This window comes from Sinohyriopsis cumingii, chromosome 16, assembly GCF_028554795.1.
Source record: "Sinohyriopsis cumingii isolate HCF-2022 chromosome 16, ASM2855479v2, whole genome shotgun sequence".
In the NCBI taxonomy this organism is placed as follows: Eukaryota; Metazoa; Mollusca; class Bivalvia; order Unionida; family Unionidae; genus Sinohyriopsis; species Sinohyriopsis cumingii.
The window spans coordinates 81,354,998-81,373,768 of record NC_142976.1 but is presented as its reverse complement, the minus strand read 5'-3'; the positions used below and the strand labels follow the sequence as shown (position 1 = coordinate 81,373,768).

The window sequence follows — 18,771 nt, the reverse complement described above, 5'->3', positions numbered from 1 at the left end:
ATACTAAAAAAAAATTCAGCTAAACTCTGAATTAACCCCTCACTTCATCCATTATTTGATTACAAAATTAGCTTTCTTAATGGATTTTTGTGCTGTCTAGTGGTGGTCTTAATAGTTAATCCCCTTTCCCTTATCAGATGTTAGGGTAAGTAATTCCTCCAGTGTGGTAGCACGGAATTTCATTGTTACTTGCTTTGTCGGGTAAGTAATTTCGGAAATTTCATTCCCTTTGTTTATAATGGTGGAAATTTAATACTAATAGCACTTGCAGACAGTGTCCTTGATTATATTCTTCAATTCTGGGAATTGATATCAATTATAAGTACTTTTCTCAGCCAAGACACTGGAGCTTAAAATGCTATACACTAGTTACCATAGCCTTGCAAGCCAATCTTTCTAGCAGCCTCCTTCAGTCTTTTGATGGAGGAATCTTTGTCTCTAGCCATCCCACATTGCTTAGGGCAGATGCTCAAACTTAAGGCACTATTTGTCAGTGTCCATTGTGCTATTGGTGGAGTTGCTCGACCTCCATAGGAATGTTGCACTTGACACATCAGAGGTCATACTGGATCACAGTAAGAACCTTCTTAAGGCAGCTCCATTAAAGGTTTTGTTCCCTTTGGAGCATGTCACGACCTGAGAGATTAACTGCATTGGCTCCTTGCTGCCAATCCTAACTGAGCAAAATCAGCCTGGAAGTGTCCTCATCCAGACCATCCCACCAAACCTTTTTCAAAGTATTTTAAAAGGATGTAATCTCAGCAGTCTCAGCAGCAACACCATTATAAGCCTCCCTCTCATCCTATAATGATATATACATTGTATAATTAGTTAGGGAACCAGACTAACTTTACAGCAGTACCTCAGATGCTTTAAACTGCACATATTTCATGTGAAGCATCTGCATGATCAAATTGTTGATTATAAAAAAAAATTAAATGACGTCCAGAATGCAATGCATGTTAAAGTCGAAATGGAAGTTACCTCTCTTAAAAAGTGTTAATAATTGGCAAAAAGTAAATTAAAAGGAATATTCAGATTCTTGTGAATAAAAGCAGGAATTGACACCATTATGTTTATTGAACATCATGTGTCAATTTTGTGTATGTCTTGTGGCAGGAGAACACCGAAGTTTTAAATACGTTTTCCAGTTTTGCAAAAGCAATTTTGTTGCATCTTACTGAAAACTGGTCAGACTTAAGCAGTGTTTTATCTACCCATGTGTCATGCGTCAAATATGCAAACATTTCTGATTTGACCCACAAAAATTGTCCACTATGACCACAATAGTGGCCATCTTGAATATATTGCCACTACTCCTCAATGTATGCCATATCAACAAGGGATTTTTGCTAAGCAACTTCTCATGATGTCTAGTTGGTCCTAAGGGTGCCATTCAAACATTCAGTATGCCAGCCACAGTTGCCATCTTGAAAGGCTTGCTGTCGCTTTTTCTTCTGAATGAATTTTCTTATCACCAATTGTTTCTTTTTTCCGATAGACCTGATATGATGTCTAGTTGGTCATATATGAAAATGTTGTGAATTGGAGCAAGGGGAGGGGGACTTGATTCGGATGTAATTTGTGCACAGGCATACAAGGTAGACCCAGATCAGCTGGTGCATTATATATCGGCAGATCAAGACATTTTACACAGGTATTTATGTCTGACACTGATCTGCCAATACCACATACGATAGCAAATTAGGCTTTGCCCATCATGAGGTGAGGCATTGTTTTGGTGTCCCAGGTTCTGTCTGTCAGTTACTAGTTTCATTTCTGCACAATTCACCATCTACAGTTACCAGACTCGGCTGATGGCTTTCAGTTGGGATAAAGCAGTAACCTGTTGATTTTGGAGATCACAAGTTCAGAGATTAAAGTCACTGACTAAAAGAATAAAAACATTTTCTGCACAATAACTCGTTCTCCACTATCTACAGTTGTCAGACTTTGCAATTGGTTTCAGTTGGAATGAGGATGAAACCTTTATCTTTTGGGGTCAAAAGATCAAAGGTCAAGTTATGACTGAAAGAATAAAAGTGGTTTCTGCATAATAATATTTGTTCTATATCAAATACAAGGGGCCCTGAGTGGTCTAAAGCGCCCATCGTTATGGATCACTGCCATCTCACCTTTGTCTGCGCAAGTTCGAGTCTCAGGCTCGGCTAACATTGGTACATGAGAGAGCCTGCCAGTAGATTTACGTGGGTAGGTGGTTCTTCCTGGGGTTTTCCAGGGTTCTTCCTCCACCAATTATACTGGCCGCCTTGTATAGCCTATCTTGTGCTGAAAAATGGCATTAAACCCAACAACAACAACAACAACAACAACATATCAAATACCAGGACCAAACTTGGTAAATGACTTGCACCTTGGTTAAAGGAAATAACCCATTAGTTTTTGGTCAGAAGGTGAGCGGTCAAGGTCAGTTTGACTGAAAGAAGAAAAATGGTTTTGGCTGTAATGTAACATATACAGTACTCTTGTATGCAGATTGCCCCAACTTTGACACAAATATAATTTTATGTTAGAAACTGATTTTCTGGTGCATTAAATGATCGCAGATCAGGGTGTATGTTTTTTGCAATTTGATGCAATTTGTATACAAATATGTAAGACTCTCTTCTTCTGGTGAATTATATAACAGCACATCAGAATATGTAGATCTTGCATTGTGGCATTAACACTCTCAGTTACATATTAAGATGATTTTAATATTTCAGGTTGAAGTGGTAAAGAAGTTGAGTCTGGAGGAGTTGCCTCCAGTGTTGATTCTACACCTCAAGTGCTTTCTCTACAATAAAGATGGCTGCCAAAAACTCATGAAGAAGGTGGACTACGGTGTAGACTTGGAAATTACCAAAGGTAAATGTCATTATATCTTGGACCTAAATTTTATATCTATGGTTGACTTTTTAAATGTCATATTAAAGGTGTTGTTGCAAATTTGATTGTAAGCTTTTCATTAGAAGTTATTTATTGAATAATTTTTCTCAAAAGTAACATCATTGACAGAAAACTTATGTTCATTATTTTTTATTTCATATGATAGGCTCAGTTGTTGTAGACGGATCAGCGAGCAACAAGAACTTCTTATGATTAACGTTGTTATTGAAATAGTACTTTATGTACTCACTTGTACAATAGCCTAATCTGCCATCACATAATGTACAGGCAGATTGGGGTCTTGGTTGTACAATAGCCTAATCTGCCATCACATAATGTACAGGCAGATTGGGGTCTTGGTTGTATTGATTACTTCTAACAAACTGCAAAGCCCAAGAACTGTTGGAACTTTGTGTGATGTCAGCCTTGGGTCTGTGCATTTTGTAGTTGGATTCTTCTTATAAGCAGGTATATGCAGTAGTAATATGCTGTGTATTCCCTATACAGTAGGGATATAATGTGTATTCCCTATACAGTAGCAATATGCTGTGTATTCCCTATACAGTAGTAATATGCTGTGTATTCCTTTATGTGCTGGTTATCAGTTTATGTGGTTTTGCAAATACAGACATTTTCATCCCTACTTTCATGGATTTGGAAATTGGTCCTTTTTGTTTCCATGAAAATGTCATGGAAAAGGGTTCTAATGTTTCCATTGAAGTATCATGGAAAAGGGTCCGACTGTTTCCATTGAAATAAGGAAAAGGGTCCTATTGTTTCCATTAAAAGATAATGGAAAAGGGTCATACTGTTTCCTACAAAGTACCACGGAAAAGGGTCTTATTGTTTCCATTGATGTATCATGGAAACAAGTCTTATTGTTTTCATTAAAGTAACATAAGGGTCCCACTGTTTCCATTAAACTACCATTATTTGTTGAGTTTCTAAATTAATGGTTTGTAACATCCATGAATTGCATGAAATAATACTTCACAAAAAAAGTTCATCGTACTATTTTATTTTGCTACAAAAATAGTCTTTATGAGACTTTGTGCCACTGTTACATTGATTTAGAGCTGTGGCAGGTACTTGCATCTTCACGTTGGTCATCCGAGTGTGGAGTATAAATTGGATGTTTCTCCTGTAAAAAAAAATGTTTTTAAAATTCTGACTGATTAGAAAAGAAATAATTTTGTGCTGCCATTGTTGACAATTTCAGATCTTCTTTCAAGCCAAGCAAAAGGAAAGTTGAGCATAACCCAGAGGTCCTATAAACTATTTGCAGGTAACTTAATATCATAAATAATTTGAAATAAATAATTGTTGTTGTTGTAAATTTCATCAGGTTCAGTTGGTTCTCTTGATTACCTTCAGTTGTAGTCTGAAAATCTTTCTAACAGTTATAAAAGTTGAGTGTGTCGAAGAAATAAAAAAAAAGTAAACAGAATCATTTGCCAATGTTCCATGGAAGCACTTTATCCCAAAAATGTTTGATAGCGCACATTTAATAAACATGCTTTATCTTCATGTGAAAAGAATCGTCAGTGAAATATAAAAGTACATATATTTGCATAGTATTCTTTATTTCCCCAATTCAAAATATGATTTAATATTAAATTCATTTGTCTTTGAATTTAAATAAACAATATCCTCCATTTCTTAACTTTCTATTCGTTTAATTGCCACATTAAAATTAAAGGCTTTTAGGCAAAGTCCTCTATACTATTTGTCATTAGTAATTCATCACCCTGTTCTATACTAATTTTATCACCCTGTTCTATACTAATTGTCATTGGTAATTCATCACCCTGTTCTGTACTAATTGTCATTGGTAATTCATCACCCTGTTCTATACTAATTGTCATTGGTAATTCGTCACCTTGTTCTATACTATATGTCATTGGTAATTCATCACCCTGTTCTGTACTAATTGTCATTGGTAATTCATCACCCTGTTCTATACTGTCATTGGTAATTCAACACCCTGTTCTGTACTAATTGTCATTGGTAATTCATCGCCCTGTTCTGTACTAATTGTCATTGGTAATTCATCACACTGTTCTGTACTAATTGTCATTGGTAATTCATCACCCTGTTCTATACTAATTGTCATTGGTAATTCATCACCCTGTTGTACTAATTGTCATTGGTAATTCATCACCCTGTTCTGTACTAATTGTCATTGGTAATTCATCACCCTGTTCTATACTAATTGTCATTGGTAATTCATCACCCTGTTCTATACTAATTGTCATTGGTAATTCATCACCCTGTTCTGTACTAATTGTCATTGGTAATTCATCACCCTGTTCTATACTAATTGTCATTGGTAATTCGTCACCTTGTTCTATACTATATGTCATTGGTAATTCATCACCCTGTTCTGTACTAATTGTCATTGGTAATTCATCACCCTGTTCTATACTGTCATTGGTAATTCAACACCCTGTTCTGTACTAATTGTCATTGGTAATTCATCGCCCTGTTCTGTACTAATTGTCATTGGTAATTCATCACACTGTTCTGTACTAATTGTCATTGGTAATTCATCACCCTGTTGTACTAATTGTCATTGGTAATTCATCACCCTGTTCTGTACTAATTGTCATTGGTAATTCATCACCCTGTTCTATACTAATTGTCATTGGTAATTCATCACCCTGTTCTATACTAATTGTCATTGGTAATTCATCACCCTGTTGTACTAATTGTCATTGGTAATTCATCACCCTGTTCTGTACTAATTGTCATTGGTAATTCATCACCCTGTTCTGTACTAATTGTCATTGGTAATTCATCACCCTGTTCTATACTAATTGTCATTGGTAATTCATCACCCTGTTGTACTAATTGTCATTGGTAATTCATCACCCTGTTCTGTACTAATTGTCATTGGTAATTCATCACCCTGTTCTATACTAATTGCCATTGGTAATTCATCACCCTGTTCTATACTAACTGTTATTGGTAATTCATCACCCTGTTCTATACTAACTGTTATTGGTAATTCATCACCCTGTTCTGTACTAATTGTCATAATTGTCATTGGTAATTCATCACCCTGTTCTATACTAATTGTCATTGGTAATTCATCACCCTGTTCTATACTAATTGTCATTGGTAATTCATCACCCTGTTCTGTACTAATTGTCATTGGTAATTCATCACCCTGTTCTATACTAATTGTCATTGGTAATTCATCACCCTGTTCTGTACTAATTGTCATTGGTAATTCATCACCCTGTTCTATACTAATTGTCATTGGTAATTCATCACCCTGTTCTGTACTAATTGTCATTGGTAATTCATCATCCTTAATGCATTGTTTATTATATTCATCATATAGCAAGATCTTTTGGTTGGAAATAATGACAAATACAGTTTACAAAAGTTCTACGAAAAGACACAAAACTGCTTGAATCCTAATTAAGTGCATTACCTAGGACAAGTTCTGCAAGAGTCTACAGTCATGACAGAATAACTTGGATTACATATATTCCTTTCCATTAAGAACAATATATTATTTGTTTGTCCTTGTTTAATTTCTTTATTGAATCAGTGCAAACTAAAATAATGTTCAAAAGGTAGATTTTGTTTTATTTACCGGCATTAAGCACAGAACGAGGGCAGCTTGAGGATAGTTTGAAAGAAGTAGGTCCAGATAATCAAGGGAGGTAATAATGGGGCTTTGGTTTTTAAAAAATGGTGGGTTTTTTTTTCATGTCCATTTATCACAAGAGATTGCTTAGATTATATATAACTTTTTTATAGCTGGTAGTAGAAATTACTGAAATATATAGCACACACTAATGATTGACCTTATCATCGCTGGCTAATCATATGACTATAATTCCAAAGACTAAATCTACAAGTATGCACACCAACATGCTAGGTACAAAAAATAACAGCTAAATGAGTAGTAGTTAGTATGGATTATATCAATTAAATACTCAAGAAGAGGTAAGAACATGCATCATCTGAGCAGTTGGGTGACAGGCTCTTTATTTGACTCATTAATTTTAAAAGGTTGGTGGGAAACAAAAAGCGTAGTGGGTAGTTGTAAAGCATCATCGGCAAAAATATAGCAGGACCACTATGGCATGGGCCCAGGTGAGAATAGTAATAGAATGTACTTCATCTTCTTAATGTAATGTTTGTCCCTCTGTGAGAATGCTCAAATGATGAACTCACAGTATTGTACATGATTTGGGAATTTATGATCTATGGCCTGAATTGTATCCAGAACAGATGTGAAAGTCATGGACCAATCCTGACATATCAACTTAAGAAGAACATTAAATGATTAGAGACTGGTCAGTGTTAAATAGATTCAAGGAAGTATTCACTTAGAGAAACTGTTCAGGCTTCTATTTTTTTTCGGCTCATTTTCCTTCTGTATCATTTGCTGCTTGAAAAATAAAGAACTTACCAGGCATTATACAGGTTTTACATTTCTTTGCTTTGTATTTTCTCCAGTACAGTTCAAGGTACACCTCTCCCTCAATAACTTGTGCACATCGGGGTCCAAAAACATTGACCGCACTGTAAGTGAGGCGTGAGTTATCAAGGACATATAAAAAATCCAAACCCATTAAAGGGATCAACGTAACGGCAAATGGGGTGGGGGTGGCAGGTTATAGTGTTGAATACTCAATTTATAATCGAGCAGGGACTAACTGTGAATAAATATCTCTTCATAATGGTGTACTTTGTTTATTATTTCCTCATAGAGCAACATTAATTTCAGGATAAATTACAGTATATTGAAATCATCAAAAACATTATTCCACATGGTTTCTGTTCACTTAACACGTGTACCACGTCACACATTGTGTACTATGTTACTAATTTGTGTGTTGAAATGGATACATTCTAGTTTTACTGTTTGATCCAACTTAGGTTTTTTTTAATACAAAAGATCAACTCTTTTCAAGAAACATTGTCGATTGAACGAATGATAGATAGATTTAATTGTGGTAGAAAAAAATCACAAGGGTTAATCATTACCAGCATGAATTTAATGGGTCTACAAATTAAAAAAGATTGTAATTTTGAACATGATAATACATGCCGTTTGTGACATGCTTGACAAAAATAACTTAACATTTTGAAAAGTATCAGTGAATTTTTTTTTGTTACTCCTTGATTTCTCAGCCGCTGAGCATAATCCTGCAGATTTCTCAACTGTATGATCTTACATAGTCAACATTTTGGGTCTTCAGACACAGTATGGCAATATTAAAAGATTTGGTCTTCTGTGTATTGTTCACAGATGATTATCTCTCTGAGCTGGTTTGGATAATTACATGCGGTTTCCTGATTCGCTGAGCATATCTCTCCTGACAACTAATTTTGTTTAATTCCATGTCGACGCTGGAATCTCCAAAGCCATCCATGGCTTGCCCTAAAATGAGATTCATTGTACATAATTTTTGCCATTTTCTTTGCTTGGGCCTTGAGAACTGTTCCAGAGATGGGAACACCTTGTTCACGTTGCTGTGTGAACCATATGTACACAGCATCATCTAATTTGATATCTTGTGCAGTCTCTGCTCATTTTCGTTTGATCCCATCATCTGAATCAACATCATATAAGTAATCCTAAAGTTTCTGCTCATCATTAAGCCAACCTCGAAGTGTCGACTCAGCAATTTTTAGTTCATTGCAAACTTTGGCTCTCGCTTCACCATTATGAACCCTATCTATGATGCACAGCTTGTCAGTCACCGAGTACGCCTTTTGCTTGAATCCTTTACTCTCCATGGTCACATTTAAAAATGATTAAGAAACATTACTGATTGGTAATATATACTTTAATGATACTAAGTACATAAAGAAGTGAAACCATTTTCGATTGGTCAAATACAATTTTGATAACGCTAGTGACCACAAGAACTTATGCTCAGATTTGCATGACTTTGAATTTTTTCTTTGTACCTCCCTTGCTTGATTTGATACAAAAAACATATTCAGAGTGATAAAACAACACAGGTCTCTTTTAATTGATTTTTTAATGCAACAAACACTTGTTGATCAAAACAAAGCCAGCATGTAATTAGGTTCTCACAGAAGTACTCACGGGTTTCGATGTGACAGCTGATTGACTCTTTTTCATGTTTTCATAGAACAGAATATGTTGCGATTATGTTTACACTGAAACGGAATTAAAGGATTAGAATATGACTTTCACATAGCAAGACATTTAATTGGTGTTTATTTCATTCTCTGCTGCCACCTGTTAGCATTTACCAAAGTTTTCATTAATCATTATTTCACCAGATTGTTTATTTACAGTGTATTGACTACTGTTTATCGTTAAAAAAACTTGCATAATATATGATATCTTATTTAGAACATGCTAATTTCACAATATGGATTCTATCTTTACGGGCATTAATAACCATTTTTGATGATAAAACAAGCGATGTATCAATGTTTAATTTCACCAATTCTTATTGTAATTTTTTCTTGTTCAGCGTATTTTAAAGATATTAAAAATATATTTTCTTGGGGGAAAAATCAGGAGCCACGCCAGATGTCGTGTTATAAGCGGGCTCATGAGTTATCGAGGGAGTGGTGTATAACTAAAAACAAATGCATTTTATTTTTTTCCAACATGTCTCGAAGCTTTTAATATTATGGGATATTCTTGTTTTATAGACATTTTTCTGTGGAAACTTATCTTTGATTTGAATGGTTTTAAATCTGTAATGGCATTATTACAGTGGACATATATCATCAGGATTCTATAATTTTCTCACTGACAACAGAGTTGAATGTTTATGCTTGTATGAATGTAATACAGTATAACCTGTCTTACAAGACCACCCCTTCTGGTTTTTTTTTGTTGTTGTCTCATTGCATATCATAACACCATAAAATCAATACATCTGTGCTGTGTGTTACAAATCTGGTCTCCCAAAATGATAGTCTCTCATGGAAGTTGTCTTTCAAGTCAGGTTTTACTCTAATGAATGTTTCAATTCTTTTCAGTTGTTTACCATCATGGCAAAACTGTTACTGGAGGTCACTATACAACCAGTGTTTTCCATCCTGCAGTGAATGGTTGGGTAAACTTGGATGATAGTACAGTCAGAACTGTTCCAGTTGCACAGGTGTTGAAGTACGTTCCCCCACGCGTGCCATACCTGCTGTACTATCGCAGAGTGGATATGCACTAAGATACAGTTTAATCGTTTGTGATCTTGAGGGAATGTATGGTTTGCAGTTAACATTTCACACACATAACTATTCATGTTAAGATAAATGTCAGACTCCAAGGAAGTGGGAGGAATGTGTCTGTACATAACTACTAGAAGAATTGTTTCATGCTTTTATGCATGAAGTGGATGTGGAGTAAACAATTATTCAGAGATGTTTCTGATATGTAAATTATTTGTATGAGTGGAACATGAAAATACATTAATGAATGTTCTGGTGATATCATTAGTAGAGGCATTCAGTTACATCATGGATTCATTTGAGGAGAGTGCAGTTTTATGGCATTTGAGGAGAATGCAGATTTGTGACAATATGAGTTGTAACCGTTTCTTTCACACACTTGATATACAGTGGAATTATGGTGGGAGAAGGTATACTGCAAATAATGTATTATATGAAAATATTGTTACCTTATCATCATCATCACTCACTTTGCTTTGGGAATGGGATTGATGAATACTTGACGTAAATGTTTTATGCAAAATTCTTGTAATCTTTCATGCAACTGTAAATGTGTTGATAAATGGGACAGCATTAACATTTTCACAGTTTTCATCATCATTATTTTATCAGATGTATGCTGTGCAAATGAAATTAATTAGAACATTCTGCATATGAAGTACCAGGTTTGAATGCTTGTAAGTTTTTATACAAGTGATGGATCTTTGCTGTGCATTAGTTGATCGTAATATGATTTTTTTCCCCCCATTCTGTATGTAATGGGAATGGAATGGTTCAGTAAGATGTTATGTCAATGATTAAAATGTATATACAAATGATTCTTATTTTTCTTTAGTATTGCAGAAAATGCTTTTTTGATATTTGATTTCATTTTCATCTTTGGCCTCATTATCATATCAGAGTGTTGGCAGTGTGACTGGGACTGTTGTGGACATATTGTAGGTTCAGATGTTTCAAAACATTCTTTCATACAACAGCCAATGACTCTCTGATACCTGTTAATCGCCAGCAGAATTAACGTCAGCAGCACAAAGTCTGAATGCAATAGAAGAGGCTAAAAAGACACTTGGAACGATGTTCTAGGTACAAATTTTTGTAATGCTTCTTTCATTCCTGAATCTATTTTTGTGCATTTCCTGTTAAGAAAGATATCACTTGTTGGGGCCATTACATCAAAGTTGACAGGGCCTATTGATAACGTTACTGGGAATAATTGGATTTTAACCAGATTTAATGTAGTTTATCTTGATCAGACCTCAAAAGACCAATAATTGATGGATTTCAATCATACTTTGGTGTGTGGATTTAGGTTGAGGAGACATGGAATAAGTTGAGCTTCCAGCATTTCATTACATCATTTGCAGGATTTATGTCCCCAACTTTGGTTTCCATAGCATTAACTTTATCAAAAATTGTTGGATTTCAACGTAAGTAGGCATGTTTTTATATATTAATCAGATCTTGAATTTCCAGCATTTCACATTGGCATTATGAGGAGTAGTGTCCCCTGATTTTCTATCTTCATAAATTTTGTTGTTGCAGCATAATTTTACTTAGGATATTTGGATTGCAACCAATTTTAGCTTGTCGTGTCATCATTTGTGACTAATGAATGCTCATTATCCAGACTTTGTTTCTCAATGCCAGTTCTTCATTTAAGGCCCAGCCCATCTAATTATCAAAATGGGGTTTTGGTAAAATTGTACCGAAAATTGCATTTAAGTATAAATTCCTGGAAACTGTCTCTGATATAAAAACCACCAATGCTTGTTTCTTTTGTGTGAATTGATAATCATGACACAATGTGTGTGCAAATAGGGATTTAAAAAGACTTTAAAAATAATGTTATCAGATTCAAAGCTTGTATGCTGTCTTCAAATTGCCCTTCTTGTGCAGAGGTGTTGTTAAATGCTAACACATAAAGATACTCCCATAAAATTCATTATACTTGCTTTATACTTATAAATTCATTATCATCATTGTTATTTTCTATCTTATCAATGTCATTACAGTCATAGTTGTATCATTCCACTATGTACCCAGGATTGTTAGCCGCTGAGTACTGAGTATATTTTGTCACTGTTCTGTATAATTGTATCTTATTGACTCGTCTTTGCTTACCACAGTCAAAGAGCATTTAAAAAAGCCCAACATTTTTTTATTAAATTGTTTTTTGACAGCCATCCATTAAACATTTAAACAATTATGCATTTAAGTATATATCTTCATTGGATTTTAATTTAATTTGTATTGCCTCAAAACATGGTATCTAATTGTTTGGGTTGTCTATTGTGTGTGGGTGTGTTGCTGGGCTATGTTGTGTAAAGTATTTTCCAGCTTGTCTATCATTAACCCTTTACCCAATTATTATTGCATATTTGGCATATAAGCTCATCACAGATTTTTCTTTCAGTACTACACATGACTTTGGGTTCTTCCCCAGGGTTGGGCCATACAGTCAAGAATTGTACCAGTTTTATTGGGGTATCTTTTGATCTAAGTTTTGGCTCATATTTTTTCATTACATATTTCCATAACCATATTCACTTGTGTGAAACATGATATCACAGCATACTTCTCTTCTCCCAAAACCACTCTGGATACAAAGAATGGCTATAGGGTAAATCATTTTGATGGGGACACATTTTCGTTCAAGTGTTTTGGTTAATGACTTTTCATTACACGTTTCCATAACCCTTTTCCAGTTTACTTTATATTTTGGAATATCATATCCTGACATGCACATTCCCAGGGTTCTAACCATGAGGTTGGGAATTATAACAGGGACATATTTTGGTGGAGTTCTTTTTGTTTTTGTCTGATTTCCATAACCATGTACACTGCTGTTTGGGATTTTGCAACTCATACCCCTGAGTCAGTATGCATGATACCTTTTGGTTAAAAATTTTGTTTTTATCATTGTTTTAATTTTGTGTGCAATCCTCTACAGATTTTGAATCCTTATGATGCCAGATTTTACTTGTACCCAGAACTGTTGATACGTGTGTTGTGTTCATGGATGGAGCCATGGGATCATGAAATAGGACATGTTTGGGTTCTTTCATTTTCTAATATTTAAGTAACTACTCAGTTCAGATCACACTTGGATTATTATGTGATGACATACTTCCATTTCTCCAAATGCCACCTTTGCCCCATTGTTGTTGTTATTATTATTATTATTGTAATACATCTTTATCCAAAGCAATGCATATTTTGAATAAGACGTCATTTTCTTACCTTTCATCTTGTATCACTCCTGTTCTTTTACATCCTTGGATGGGAGCACATTCCATCAAGAATTACGACAAGTTGAATAAACCAATGCTTCTCTTATTCCTATGGTGTTCCTTCCCATGATTGGGGCCCTGCAGGTTTTTGTTCTTTAATATATTGACAACTTAACGAGGGGGGGGGGTAATGTTTCTTAAAATGTAGGTCCACTTGCTGTAACAAAGACAGTTTTTTAGTACTTGAAAAAACTTTAGTTAATTGCTCACGATGCTAAAAGTTGACTTACTGTTATGTGCAGATATTTTGTTGTTTCCGGTCATTCATGAGTAAAGTTAGATCTTCAGCTGCATCTTCCTATTTGTGCATGTGTCATTTTATATATAAATGTTTCATAACTTCTTGTACCAACAGAGATACAAATATTAAGATTCGTAACTTTTTGTACCATCAAAGAAATAAATATATAGTTACATAATTTCTTGTACTATCAGAGATATCAATATTTATGTACATAATTTATGAGGTTCATTAAATGCTATTACATGTGTATTCCATAAGCTGCCTTCAGGAAGTGGCATGATTTATTCAGGTCTCTCCATATTTTTGTCTAAGGAGCACATTTTGGAAATGTTATTCATCGAAAGATTAACGCTATTTAGTGAAACTGCTAGGTGATGTTTCATGTGTTATATCATTAGTGATATTCCATGTATTATGCCACAGTGTGACATTCCTTGTGTAGTGTCACAGTGTGACATTCCATGTGTAGTGTCACATTGTGACATTCCATGTGTTGTGTCAGGGACCTCTTTCAGTGTGAGTTTGAGTCTCGGCTTGACCAATGTGGCTATGTGAGAAAGCCTGCTAGTGGTTTCCCATGGGTCAATGGATCTTCCCTGGTTCTTCTGCCACCAGATATATTTGCCTCCATATGTAGCCACTATCATGTGCGTGAAAATGGTGTTAAACAAACCCAAACCAAACCATGCGTTATGTCACAATGCAGTGTTTTATGTGTTGTGCCACAGTGTGCTGTTTTGTGTTACATACATCACAGTTGGACAGTTTATTACATCACCATGTGACATTCTTCGCAATGTCACAATGACATAACTTTTTTAAAATGATGTTATGTTATACTGCTCATTATGTGACAGATGCATTAATTTGATTTGTTTGGTTTGGTTTTGTTTCATACAATCTTTTAACACATGATGGGTTTTAAATGGTGGCAAGTACATTTGGTGGTGGGAGAACCTGGGAAGACCCGTTGGATGCTAATGGCAAACTTTCTCGCATACCCGCTTTGGTTGAGATGAGACTTGAACCTGCACGGACACAGACAAGGTGCAAGTAATCCATAAAGGTGAGGTCTTTAGACCTCTTGACCACCTGGGGCTCCTAACTTGATTTTCGGGATGAGATACAAATGTTTATGTGATTGGTGGAGCAGTCTTAGAATAGACATCTGTACCAAATATGAGAATGTAGCATGTTAGATTAACAAATCAGAGGATGTGCTGTGTAAACAATTAACATCAGCCAGATGTTAAAACCATTGCTTGTATTAAATGCCTTGCTGAATAATGAAACAATCATTTGTAATAAAGTATGCTGGTTATACATGTTGATATCGCAGCTGTTTTAACTTTTGTAATCAAATAAGCATGAATGATTTTCTTACACCTATTCATTCCATTCATTTAATTGAAACTTATTTGTATCAGGAAAATGCCACAATGGAATGAATATGTTAAAGTTAACTATATGAACCAAGACCTTTAACTTTTCCCAAGTTTCTGACCATGAAATGGATTTGGTCAAATTCATTATAAAAGACTATTTTCCTCCAGTCTTTGCTGGTATGGAATTTTACACCCACATTCATCCCATGCTCTAGTTGGTCCTAAAGGAAAATGGTGCTTCTCAGATATCTAGAATGGCCACCAAAGCAGCCTTCTTAAAAATCTTGTAATTGCTTCACCACCTAAATGGATGGTCATACCAGCAGCGGGTTCTCATTAACAGTCATGTTCTAATGTCAGTTCTAAATGAAAATGCTGCAGATCTGATCTGGTACCTAATATGGCTACATCAGCCATCATAAAAAGCTTGTTACTGCTATTCCTCCTTATTGTATGGTCATATCTTCATGTTTTTTTTGCAGATATATATCTTATGGTGTTGGTACTAAAAGAAAATGGTGCTGATATTGTGTCAAAAATGGCCACAACAGAAGTCATCTTGAAATCAATTATAGCTACTCCTGAACAAAAAGTCATATTGACATAGGGTTTTCACCAGAGGTCTATGGTGTATATAGTTGGTCATAAATAAAAAATGGTACCACTCACACATCCAGTATGGCTGCAACAGCTACTGCTGCCATCTTGAGAATCCAGTTATTGCTGCTCCTGAGGGGATTTTATTGAAAGACTTTTTATGATGTCTAGTTGATCATAAATGAAAATGCTGATGTACAACCCAATATCGCTGCCATAGTCATTGCTGCCTTGTTGCAAATTTTGTTACTGCTATTCATCCTGAATGGAGGGTCAAATCAACATGGGGGTTTTCACTAAAAGGCTTCTTACAATGTCTAATTGGTTTAAAGTGAAAATTGTGGTGTTCAGACATTAAGTATGGCCACCTTAAATCTATCAACACCTAAATTTTATCGACACACCTAAATCTTATCAACACACCTGAATAAATGATTCTGTTGGCTGAGGTTTTTCACTGACAGACTTCTAATAACGTCTAGCTGGTCTTAATGAAAATGGTGCCAATCTGACCTTTAATATGGTAATGGCAGCATTTGTCTGGAAAGCCATATCACTGCAATGAGATGGGGTAATATTGACATTGTGCTTTTACCAGCAAACTTCTTGTCGTCTTGTTGTTCCTCAGTGATATTGGAGTGCATCTTTTATCAAGTATGATCACGGTGTCAGCCACCTTGAAAATCTTGTTTCTTCTCTAAAACAGAAACTGTTCAACATGGTGTTTTAATGTATTGTTTGTCCTAAATAAAATGGTGTTGATCTGACATCAGTATGGTCACCATGGTGATCATCTTGAAAATGTTGTTGTTCCAGCCACCTTTAAAATATTATCTTTACTCCTTTCAGATGGATGTTCATATCAACATTGGCTTTTTTCATCAGTAGACTTCTTATGATACCTAGCTGGTTCAGAGTGAAAAAGCTGCCAATTGTACATCCAATATGGCTGTCACAAAACTGTCCTGTAAATCATGTCTTGACTACTCCCCATGATTGGATGGTTATATTGACATGGGCTTTTCATCACTAGCTGGTTTGGAATGAAAATGGGACCAATTGTACATCCAACATGGCTGCAATGACACTGTCCTGTAAATCTCATTGCAACTAAATGACATGCAATATATTCATCCCAGCCACTAATATGAAAATCATTTTATCACCGAATACTACGAGAGATAGGTTACACACTCTGTAGTTAAAAGGAAGAAATGGTCTTTAATTCCTGAAAATTCTTTTTGTCCAGTAGAGCATTGTAATGGCTTCAGAGGGCTCTAGTTTTCAGTTAGAGTATGGTATGATAATTTATTGGCTTAACTACACTGGTGGTTGCTCATCATGTTAATCACTTTGGAATCTGTGCATATATCTGTACATCTGTCTGTATTTATGTCTGTCATTACCCTGTATTAAGGTCAGTGTTACAGTTTTCAGATGAAGCTCAGCATTAATGTATACTACTTTCTCTTTAATGGTGGGTTCAACAAAACGGGATGTTATCTTAATTTCACATTTTACAATGTTCATCCTTTGCATAAAAAGAAAAATAATTGTTGACAAAGTATCAAATTTTGAACCCTTCATGGATGAATATGATGTTGAATCTTGTGCAGTGGTTGCATGTTTGCATTAAAACAGAATGATCTTTTAAAATTGGCTTCATGTGCTCTGTATAGTGCTTCAGGTTTTATCTGGTTTTAAAGCTTTGTACAAAGGCGCAGTATTTTGATGGACATGGGAGGGGTGATATATTCATAAACAGAAGTATTGTATATACTCACGCAAAAGTCTGTTCGACCTTACAAACTGCATAGATCCAGATCTGCGGCCACATTATGTAACAGCAAATTTGGTTCTATGCAGTTTTGTGACCACTCCAGTGGCCTGGTGGTTAGAGCATCCACCACGGAAGCGGGAGGTCATGGGTTTGAACCCTGGTCGAGTCATACCAAAGACTTACAAAAAAGGTTCGTGTTAGGACTGGTCGGCCTGGTGTCAGGATAATGTGACTTGGTGGAAACATCATGCATGTATCTGTGGCATGATGTCCCAGTGCTAGATATCACTATAAACTGCCACACAGCAGACATCATAGCGATATGACTGAAAAATTGGTAAAGCTACATTTACAATCCTAATCACACACACACAAACTCTATATAGTTTGCAGTTGGATCAAAATGCGAGTATATACAGTAAATTTTGTGTTTATATACAGTTTAAAATTCACAGTTCTAGTGTGTATACTTCGGCCATTGAAAATGACTTTGCTACAGATTTATTTACATCAGCCAACTATTTCAATTCATTAGCTGTCCTCTTATTTTCAGATCAGAGAAGTTGAAAGAGCCTCGTTTTCATTTGTGAGAATTTTCAGGTTCTGCTTGCCAAAGCATCAAAACATTTAGAATGAAGGTCTCAGCTTGGAATTAATTTAATGGAAAGAAATTATTTAGTTTGAACCATTGACAATTTCTTGATGCTGCAGCTGAACTGTTAATATTTTTTACTGCACTGTTGATATATAAAAAAAATAGTATGTTTCCATGTGTATTACAGAATGTAAGTAAAATCCTTCCCGTATTTCAAGATATTCATTTGTTTTAAAAATTTAAACTTTTTTTCTTTTTTATTTTTTATAAGTTTCATGGATTTTTGACACAACAGTGTTGACTATAAGGAAAGAGGCCTAATTTTGTCCAGAGCAGTCTTTCTTAAAATAATGATTTTTGTCTTCAAATATAGTTACCAACCTCTTCTGATATTGTACAGGAGACATCTTAAATAAAAATGTTAATATTTATGTTTCTCAGTGTCGTAATTATTTTTTTTTTTGTTAAAAGAGGTTATATTATAAATATTCCCTGTAATTCACACATTCTGGAGTCACCTGGTATGCTGGGTAGATGCCCACCATCTGATCAACCTGGATAAGCTACTGCAGTATGTCCTTGGATATGATACATTAACCTTGCCTCGGTATGATACATGTTCAAAGAGTTGCAGTTTGTCCTTGGATATGATACATTAACCTACTTGCCTCGGCATGATACATGTTCAAAGTGTTGCATTATGTCCTTGGACATGATACATTAATCTACTTGCCTCGGCATGATACATGTTCAAAGTGTTGTAGTATGTCCTTGGACATGATACATTAACCTACTTGCCTCGGCATGAT

The 18,771-nt window shown here is 35.2% G+C and overlaps 1 protein-coding gene across 1 annotated transcript in view; it reads left to right on the top strand.

The window, feature by feature from the left end:
• Positions 1–18,393, top strand: part of LOC149780886 (ubiquitin carboxyl-terminal hydrolase 10-like) — a 72,474-nt gene extending 54,081 nt beyond the window's left edge. The window contains exons 13-15 of the mRNA XM_089937988.1: positions 2,727–2,868; positions 4,109–4,174; positions 9,883–18,393. Coding sequence (XP_089794114.1) covers positions 2,727–2,868; positions 4,109–4,174; positions 9,883–10,070 — 396 coding nt within the window. The 3' untranslated portion in view covers positions 10,071–18,393. The remainder of the gene's footprint in view (positions 1–2,726; positions 2,869–4,108; positions 4,175–9,882) is intronic.
• Positions 18,394–18,771: the final 378 nt, after the last annotated feature.